This window comes from Pan troglodytes, chromosome 4, assembly GCF_028858775.2.
Source record: "Pan troglodytes isolate AG18354 chromosome 4, NHGRI_mPanTro3-v2.0_pri, whole genome shotgun sequence".
In the NCBI taxonomy this organism is placed as follows: domain Eukaryota; kingdom Metazoa; phylum Chordata; class Mammalia; order Primates; family Hominidae; genus Pan; species Pan troglodytes.
The window spans coordinates 71,900,952-71,911,360 of record NC_072402.2 but is presented as its reverse complement, the minus strand read 5'-3'; the positions used below and the strand labels follow the sequence as shown (position 1 = coordinate 71,911,360).

The following is a 10,409-nucleotide window of genomic DNA, read 5'->3' as shown; positions in this document are numbered from 1 at the left end:
AGACTTAAAACCATAAAAACCCTAGAAGAAAACCCAGGCCATACTATTCAGGACATAGGCATAGGCAAGGACATGATGACTAAAACACCAAAAGCAATGGCAACAAAAACCAAAATTGACAAATGGGATCTTATTAAACCAAAGAGCTTCTGCACACCAAAAGAAACTACCATCAGAGTGAACAGGCAACCTACAGAGTGGGAGAAAATTTTTGTAATCTACCCATCTGACAAAGGGCTAATATCCAGAATCTACAAAGAGCTCAAACAAATTTACAAGAAAAAAATAAACAACCCCATCAAAAAGTGGGCAAAGGATATGAACAGACACTTCTCAAAAGAAGACATTTATGCAGCCAACAGACACATGAAAAAACGCTCATCATCACTGGCCATCAGAGAAATCAAAACCACAATGTGATAACATCTCATGCCAGTTAGAATGGCAATCATTAAAGTCAGGAAACAACAGATGCTGGAGAGGCTGTGGAGAAATAGGAACACTTTTACACTGTTGGTAGGAGTGTAAATTAGTTCAACCATTGTGGAAGACAATGTGGCGATTCCTCAAGGATCTAGAACTAGAATTACTGTTTGACCCAGCAATCCCATTACTGGGTATATACCCAAAGGATTATAAATCATGCTGCTATAAAGACACATGCACATGTATGTTTATTGCAGCACTATTCACAATAGCAAAGACTTGGAACCAACCCAAATGTCCATCAATGATAGACTGGATTAAGAAAATGTGGCACATATACACCATGGAATACTATGCAGCCATAAAAAAGGATGAGTTCGTGTCCTTTGCAGGGACATGGATGAAGCTGGAAACCATCATTCTGAGCAAACTATCACAAGAACAGAAAAAAAACACTGTATGTTCTCTCTAATAGGTGGGCATTGAACAATGAGATCACTTGGACACAGCGCAGGGAACATCCACACACCAGGGCCTGTTGGGGGGTAGGGGGCTGGGGGAGGGATAGCATTAGGAGAAATACCTAATATAAATGATGAGTTGATGGGTGCAGCAAACCAACATGGCACATGTTTACCTGTGTATCAAACCTGAATGTTGTGCACATGTACCCTAGAACTCAAAGTATAATAAGAAAAAAATAAACTGTTTTGATAAAAATTTCTCTTTGGTTCACATTTACTTATGCATATTTAAAAGAAACTCATTTATTGTTCATGAGTGTGGAGCTTATATGTGCTCAAGATGATGTACTATGTTTTTTATATATCTTGAATCTCATCAATCCTATAAAAAGTTTCATTCCCTTTTTTATGTAAGAAAATTGAGGCCTATGAGGATAATACAGATAGCAGATTGTGAACTCTAAATTTGAGACAAGATTTGTTTGATGCCTTTTTTGGCAAGCCACATTTTCTTTCCAGAAACAGGCCCAAATCAGTAGAAGATGAAAAGGAGAAAGAAGAGAATGAAACCAATTTCTTTGTGAGTCTGGGTAATTTATTACATTTCATGTATATTTAATTACATAGCAGCAGTGATGTTTACTCATATGCTCACTTTGAGAGCTTGCATTTGGAAACTTGTTCACATAAATATCAAAGAAATAGATTGGTGGTGCACTAAAGTAAAGATCTATGAATCACTATATCTACCTTCCAGACCATCCTTTTGGCCCTGGTGACCATGAAGCATTTTAGTAAGATTGCTGTTACTTTTAGTGCTATGTGTATCCCTACAGTATCCCGTGATTCATTCAAATAAACAAATGAACAAACAAGCAAACAAACAAAGGACAAAGAATATATTAGGATGCTTATTCTTTTTTTTTTTTTTTTTTTTTTTTGAGGTGGAGTCTCACTTTGTCGCTCAGGCTGGAGTGTAGTGGTGTGATCTTGTCTCACTTCAACCTCCACCTCCCGGGTTTAAGCCATTCTCCTGCGTCAGCCTCCCAAGTCGCTGGGACTAAAAGTGCACACCACCACGTCTGGCTAATTTTTGTTTTTGTATTTTTAGTGGAAATGGGGTTTCATCATGTCAGCTAGGCTAGTCTCAAACTCCTGACCTCAAGTGATCCACCTGCCTTGGCCTCCCAAAGTGCTGGGTTTACAGGCATGAGCCACCACATCCAGCCAGGATGCTTATTGTTTTGTACTTTGAATTATAAAATAATAAAAGCTAACAAAATAAAATTAAGTAGTTACATTTTTAAAAAATCAGAAATACATTCATTAATGTATTAAAACTATAAAACTAGTGGAAAGTAAAATTCTTAGTCCCACCTTTTTCTATTCATTCTGTTTCCATTTCTTCACGTAGTTTCCTTCCCACATTAATCTTCAGATAAGAATTTTTATTAGTTTCTTTGTGTATCCTATGAGAGTTTTTTCATGCAAATGCAAACAAATAGAATATATATTCTTATTCTCCTCCGTTCTTTTAACCCAAAATGCCATACTGTTCTGCACCTTTTTTTCACCTCTAGAGTATATTTTGTAGATCTTTCCATATAAGTGCATAGAGTGTTTCTTCCATTTATTTAGCTGAATAATATTCCATTAATGTGTGTACATACTGTCATTGGGTGCAGTGGCTCATGCTTGTAATCCTAGCACTTTGGGAGGCCAAGACAGGTGGATTGCCTGAGCTCAGGAGTGCAAGACCAGCCTGGGTGACATGGTGAAACCCTGTCTCTCCTAAAAATACAAAAAAAATTAGCCAGCCATGGTGGCACATGCCTGTAGTCCCAATTACCCGGGAGGCTGAGGCACAAGAATAGCTTGAACCCAGGATGTGGAAGTTACAGTGAGCCAAGATGGCGCCACTATACTCCAACCTTGGCAACAAAGCAAATCTCACACAAAAAACAAAAAAAGTGTGTATATGCTATACATTATTTAACCAATCCATCACTGATGACTATTCGGATTGTTTCACTGTTTTTTGTTTGTTTGTTTGTTTTTGAGACGGAGTCTCACTTTGTTGCCCCAGCTGGAGTGCAGTGGTGCAATCTCAGCTCACTGCAACCTCCACCTCCCAGGTTCAAGCGATTCTACTGCCTCAGCCTCAAGTAGCTGGGACTATGGTGCATACCACCATGCCCGACTAATATTTGTATTTTTAGTAGAGACAGGGTTTCACTATGTTGGTCAGGCTGGTCTCGAACTCCTGACCTCAGGTGATCCACCCACCTTGGACTCCCAAAGTGGTGGGATTACCGGTGTGATCCACTGCACCCGGCCCAATTTTTTTTTTGTTTGTTTGTTTGAGCCATGTTCTTGCTTTGTTGCCTAGGCTGGAATGCAGTGGCACAATCATGGCTTACTGATGCCTCAATCTCTTGGGCTCATGTGACCCTCCCACCTCAGCCTCCTGAGTAGCTGGGACCAGAGGCATGCACCACCATGCATGGATAATTTTTAAAATTTTCTTGTAGATATGGGGTCTTGCCATGTTGCTCAGGGTGGTCTTGAATTCCTGGCCTCAAGCAATCCTGCTGCCTTGGCCTCCCAAAGTGCTGGGATTATAGGAGCAAGCCACTGTGCCGAACTGGATTGTTTATGATAATTTGCATACTAGTTCATATTTATTGGACTAAGCTCACTATATTCTGGGCATGATGCTAATTGTTGTATTTGGATTATCTCATTTAATATAATAACCCTAGGGGTTAGATAATATGATTTCCACCTTTCAGATAAGAAAACAGAAAGTCAGAGAGATGAACAAACCTGCCCAAGATTTGAACCCAGATTATCTGTTTTCAGAGCACATATTTGTATAAATGAAACACAAATTAGAGGCCCACAGCACTTTGGAAGGCCAAGGCAAGAGGTTTACTTGAACTCAGCAGTGTGAGGCCAACCTGGGCAACATGATGAAACCTTAGCTCTACAAAACATACAAAAATTAGCTGAACATGGTGGCATGTGCCTGTGGTCCCTGCTACTCAAGGGACGGCTAAGGTGGGAGGATCACCTGAGCTCAGGAGGTTGAGGCTGCAGTGAGCTGTGGTCACACCACTGCACTCCAGCCTGGGTGACAGAGCAAGACCCTGTCTCAAAAAAATAAAAAAATAAAAAAATAAACAAAAGAAATACAAATTAGTACTCGTTTTGCTTTAAGAAAAATTTTCCTCCTAAGAAGTTTCTAGTTAGGTATTTGTGACTTTTCTTCCCTGGTTACTAAGATTTTTTTTCACAAACATTTGTGAAAAAAAGGTTGCACAATTCAGGATTTTACTTCTTTTTTTTTTTTTTTTTTTTTTTTTTGAGACGGAGTCCCTCCCTGTCACCCAGGCTGGAGTGCAATGGCACGATTTCAGCTCACTGCAGCCTCTGCCTCCAGGGTTCAAGCAGCTGTCCGGCCTCAGCCTCCTGAGTAGCTGGAATTACAGGCATGTGCTACAGGTGTGCTACCACACCTAGCTAATTTTTGTATTTTTAGTAGAGATGGGGTTTTGCCATGTTGGCCAGGATGGTCTCGAACTCCTGACCTTGTGATCCACCCGCCTAGGATTTTACTTTTTTAACCACATTGTTTATTCTTTCTTGGCCTGTGGAATATTTAACGATGAATCTGATATTAAAACATATCTGTTTAAAGATTGTTTAAAGAGTTAAAGCTTAAAATTAAGGGGTGGCCTGACATTTTCTGAGTGATTGATTTTTATTTTAGGTCTATTGCATGCTGAGCTCTTGGTATGAAAACAAAAACAACTTTCTGTTTAGGCACCACAAGTTTGAAGTGTAGATCAAATAAATGACCTTGTCCTTTTTTACCCTTCCTCCACAGGACTTTACATAAGGCAGTTACAGAACCACTGAAATCTTTGTATTTTATGTCTTCCTTCTCAGAGCTGTTTGACTTAATTCAAATTTAAACCAAATGAAATGTATCTTGTACTTGCAGGCTACTGCTACAATGTGCATTGCAATAACTGAAAAACCCAGATGCCATTCAGAAACCCAAACAAATCTGGGCCTTCTCCTAAATTTAGCAAATGCCTGTCGCTATTAAAAACCATAACGACAAAACTTCTTATCTCCTCGTGATTGTAATTTGATTCTTGCCATCTGCAGCCATCGGGGTCACCAGGGCAAAGGCTTGTCCAGTGTGGAAAAGTACAGTGGCACCTGTCCAGAAGTCTGTCCAGAAGGGAAGTGTGAAGCCTTGTATTTCCTAATCTATTTAAACCTTAAACAACTTTCCTATGAAGAACCGGATGCCAACAGAGAGTATTAATCTAGTGGCCTCACTTTAAATTAGTGCACAGATCACAGCATTTAATGCAGTGCTTCCAGCAGAGATGGGCAGCATCTTATTATGTGTAATGATAAAGCATTTAATAATCATCATTTTACTGAAATCTTCCTTTGAATAAGGCATTGCTTGGCAGCCATTTTTCATTCTCAAACTGTTCACAGTGTGACACTTTAAATGGAAAAAGCAATACCACCTGGAGTACTTATTAGCTTAACAAGCACTTGCCTGGGAGCCTAGGAAGATTCACTGTGTTTCACTCCCTCCTGAGTGGTTTAACTCCAGAGCTTATTGGTATTCTTTGACTCTAGGGCCTGGAGCAGTCTGCCACTAGGGGATGCTCTTGCTTCTTCACTCCAACTCCTGGCCGGTTCAATTCTGACCTTATCAGCCTCAATACAAGAGAGGAGGAAAAAGGAGGCTTTTACTCTTCCCCAGTGAGTTTGTTCCTCTGAAACCCCCAGAGTCAGCTAAATCTGTTGGAACAATTCAGAGCAAAATGAAATGACTAGTAAATGAAATAGCTTCGTTAAAATGTTTTCAAATATCTCCCTGTGGTGGACCAGAATTGCTTCCTGATATCATCGGTGGCATAATAGTTTCATTAGGGTTTGGGGATGTTAACAGTGTTTGAGGAGCTCCCAAGGTAGGTGAGGGCAAATAGGGAAGAGCTGGTGTCACAGGAGATGAGGAGAGGGCTGTGCCCTTATTGACCCTTCCCCAGTCTGGCAGAAATCTGCTTTATCCTTCTACTGATTTAGCTTTGGCTCAGACACCATTTATTTGCCAAAGCATGCCCATATACCAGTTTTGGGGTTTGTTAGAAATAAAAGTCCAGGGGGTCACATGAACTTGAGAAATTCCGGGTTGAAAAAGTTAAAAAAGTTTTACTTGTTACAGAACTTTCAGAACATTTAATTTACAATGCACTGTGCTTTGCAAATCCAAGGCTGGGCATTTGCTGGAAGTAACTGTTGACTGGGTTCTTCATTTTGAAATTCTCCTGAATTGGCTTGATGTTGCACTGTTTTGGTTTTTCTTCTTTTTCTGTAACCTCTCCTTTTTGGGACTTTTTTTCTTCTTACTCCTGAACAGGGGCATTTCTTGTGGTTTTATGGTTCATTATGTTCAGTCTCTAGAAGATTCACTGAAGTCCATGATTTTAGTTAGATACCTCCATGCTAGCAGCTCCACCCATGTCCCCCTCCAAGAGACATAGGTGAAGCCTGTCTCTTCCCAAAGAGACCTCCATTATATGTTGGATGCTTTCCCCAAAGTAAAAATATCCCCTCTCCAAAACCATCTCTTCCTTTTTGACTTCTAATTTTCTTCCTCCTTTAAATTTTTCTTAAATTCTTTCAATTCTCTGAGTCAATCAGACTTGAAACCATATTTAATCACTAAACCCTGTGAATTCTTCTGGCTTTTTTGTCTATCCTTTTTTTTTTTTTTTTTTTTTCTGAGACAGCGTCTTGCTCTGTTGCTCAGGCTGGAGTGCAGTGGTGCCATCTTGGCTCACTGCGACCTCTGCCTCCCAGGTTCAAGTGATTCTCCTACCTCAGCCTCCCAAGTAGCTGGAATTACAGTTGCCCACCACCACGTCTGGCTAATTTTTGTAGTTTTAGTAGAGATGGGGTTGTCACCATGTTGGCCAGGCTGGTCTTGAAATCCTGACCTCTCCAGTGATTCACCTGCCTCGGCCTCCTAAAGTGTTGAGATTACAGGTGCGAGCCATCGTGCCCAGCCCCTTCTTTTTTTGTTGTTTCTGTTTTTGTTTTTGTTTTTGAGACAAGGCATTGCTCTGTCACCCAGGCTGGAGTGCAGTGACCTGCTCATAACTCACTGCAGCCTCAACCTTCTGGGCCACCTCAGCTTTCTGAGTAGTTGAGACTACAGGCATGTGCCATCATGCCCAGCTAATTTTTGTGTTTTTGGTAGAGACAGCTGTGTCAATCCCTTTTTAAATGAGGCCTTGATCCCCTTGTCTAAACTACTGAAATAAATTCCAAGTCATGCTTCCTGCTTCCTTTCCTTACCTATTCTATGTAGGCTGCACACAGCTACTGTTTCAATCAATCTAAAACACTGCTTTGATTCTTTCTTAAAAACTTCCAGTGGGTGAATTCTCAGTGACTCATTTTGTGAATAAAGTCCATACAACTTATGCTAGCAGTAAAACTTCCCACAGCGTTGCTCCCACCTGCATTTAAAGCCTTTGTGCTAATGGTTCCTCCATTAAAATTGCAGACAGAAGAAATGCTCTTGTGATGTTACAGATATGAAGGTAGGAGTGTGCAAGGCAATTGGGGAAAGGAAGTTTATGTAACCCTTTCAGAATTGAATGATCTATGGGATAACTGAGCTGAACAATTCAAGTTCTAAATTACTATAAATATATCCAAATCATCCTCTAGATTAAGGATATTCTGTAAATGGGCTGATACGGTCCTTTATAGCATGTAAAGAACAAAAATAAGGAAGGATATAGCATAAGGCTTCTACCTGTCAAAGCTGATAGCCTATCATATTACACATTTTAGAAAATATTGATCAAATTCAGGATGAAAAAATTAATACATGCATGTATATATAAATAAAAAGCTACTGTAGCAGATGCTGTTGGTACCCTACCCATATTCCTTCATCGCTCGCCTCTAAATGACAAAGGTAAACACCTGCAAATATTGCAAATGCTACAATTCCCTGCTTGAAAACCTTTACTTATGGCTGCAGGCGTGTGCTTAGCTTGCCCCCAGGGCAAGCTGGTAGTGCCAGAGAGCCAATGGGTTCAGAAGCTACCTTCATCATCAGCGATGGGTTTCCTTACCCCTTAATTGGACTAACTCTTTTTTTTTTTGGGACAGGCTCTCGCTCTGTCACCCAGGCTGCTCTTCAGCAGTGCAATCTCTTCAGTGGTGCAATCTCACTTCACTGCAGCCTCTGCCTGCTGGGTTCTGGTGATTCTCGTGCCTCAGCCTCCTGAGTAGTTGGGATTACAGGCATGAACCACCATAACTGGCTTTTTTTTTTTTTTTGTATTTTTAGTAGAGATGGGGCTTCACCATCATGGCTAGGCTGGTCTTGAACTCCTGACCTCAAGTGATCCACCCACCTCAGCCTCCCAAAGTGCTGGGATCACAGGTGTGAACCACCACACCTGGCTGGACTAACTCTTAATTGCAGAGTTGGTGTGCAATGTCTTTCAGAGTTCCTCATTAGAACTGAACTCAAATTGCCCACTGGAGTCTCTTGCTTGATAAAACACCCTTTATTGACTTTCTTTTCTCCCCAATCTCACTTTCCCACTTCCAGTGGTGCTTTCTAAGATTATCTCTTAAAACAAAAACAAAAACAAACTACTTGCAATTGAATTCTTGTTTCTGAATCTACTTCTGGGAGAACCCAAACTAAGAGAGCCGCTGAAATGGAATTGCATATTGAGAATTTAAGATGAGTCTATGGCATCTGGAATTTATGCAGTTGGAGCTGAATAAAAAATATTTCTTTCAGGAGTCAGGATCTTGGTCTCTGTGACAAAATTTCTTCCACACAAATCACTAAAGCTTTGAACAAAAGATGCGGAAGCTTTGTCTCTGGAAACCACCATTAATTTATGAGGGGAGGATAGGGGTTGTCTTTATTATTCCAGTGCTTTGGATATAGGAAGAAAAAGTCATTAAAGCTAGAAAATCTTCACTAATGGAATGTTTACTTATAAAATTATTCTTAACTCAAATTTTCTTTCCCGCTTAACATTTATTCTACCTCACTCATAATGCACTAGCAGCTAGTGTTAGAATATTTGGTCCAACAATACAAATAAAACTGTAGCTCAATTTTTTTTTTTTCTTTTTTTGAGATGGAATCTCACTCTGTCTCCCAGGCTGGAGTGCAGTGGTGCAATCTCTGCTCACTGCAACCTCCGCCTCCTGGGTTCAAGTGATTCTTCTCTCTCAGCCTCCTGAGTAGCTGGGACTACAAGTGCATGCCACCATGCCTGGCTAATGTTTTTGTGTTTTTAGTAGAGACGGGGTTTCACCGTATTGTCCAGGCTGGTCTCGAACTCCTGACCTCGTGGTCCGCTCGCCTTGGCCTCCCAAAGTGCTGGGATTACAGGCATGAGCCACCGCGCCCGGCCAACTGTAGCTCAGTTTCAACAGGAAATCTAAAATCTTGCAAAATAAGCAGCATTTTATTAAATGTATGAAGGTGATGTTGGGGACTTGCTAGAATCAATGCAAAGCTATGGGCAAATAAAGACCTGGTAGAATAAGACAAGATAAAAAGCAAAGGAGAGAAAATGGATGTGGATAATGACCCTGAGAAGAACTTTCCAACACAGTGATCTGATTATCAAAGGATTAAGTGAAGTTCTTGAGAAAATTAGTGATGTCCTCAAATATGTTTACAAAAATTGATATTCTTTGTGATTATTCTGTGAAAGTTAAGCATGAAGGGATGACTATTGGGTTGTATTAGGCTGTACTTTGGGGAAAAATTCTACTCCAGAACATTCTATTTAGATTTTGAGTGACAGAACTGCATTTAAATATTTTCTTTCACAAAATATTTAATCTCAAAGTCTGGCGTATAACACCTTTTAAGAGAATCATGAAAACATCCACTTAGTTTAGTAGATTGAAACAAGAAGGAGGCTCATCCCTTGCCTTACAGAGTCTCCTTTGTTTGAAAATCACTTAAACATTGAACTGAGAACATTTGCTGTGTTTCCTGATTTATAGATATGTTTCTAAGAAACATATCTATAACTTCCAAACAGTCCCAGCTGGCTGTAGCTAAGGCTGTGTAATTGATAAGATGCATCTGGTTTCAAGGCACAGATTAAGTACAAGGTCAGGCTCTTGCTGTCGTTGGAGAATCCGGCTGGGGTAGGAGCTAAATCTCAGGACCACTTGCTCTATATATGAGTGCCAAGATAATCTAGAGCAGGGAGAGGCAGAGAGGCAGGCAGCCTGCTGGGCTCTTCCTGCTGTTGAAAACTTACCCGGCCCTTACGGAGGAAATTTTCCTCCTCTCTTCTGCCCTGAATGTTTTCCCAAACATGAAGGTAAGACAATAAATTCATTACTTTTGTAAATGAAGCATCTTTTCAAATGAACGGGGGTAATATAAATGTAATTTAAATGAAGAGGTGTAATACT

The 10,409-nt window shown here is 40.4% G+C and overlaps 1 protein-coding gene across 2 annotated transcripts in view; it reads left to right on the top strand.

Moving 5' to 3' along the window:
* The first annotated feature begins 10,073 nt into the window (after positions 1–10,073).
* C7 (complement C7) overlaps positions 10,074–10,409 on the top strand; it is a 73,828-nt gene continuing 73,492 nt past the window's right edge. The window contains exon 1 of one of the 2 annotated variants that reach the window (XM_001138984.8): positions 10,074–10,315. In XM_001138984.8, coding sequence (XP_001138984.2) covers positions 10,310–10,315 — 6 coding nt within the window. In that variant the 5' untranslated portion in view covers positions 10,074–10,309. The remainder of the gene's footprint in view (positions 10,316–10,409) is intronic. The other variant, XM_016953358.4, reaches the window with a different exon arrangement.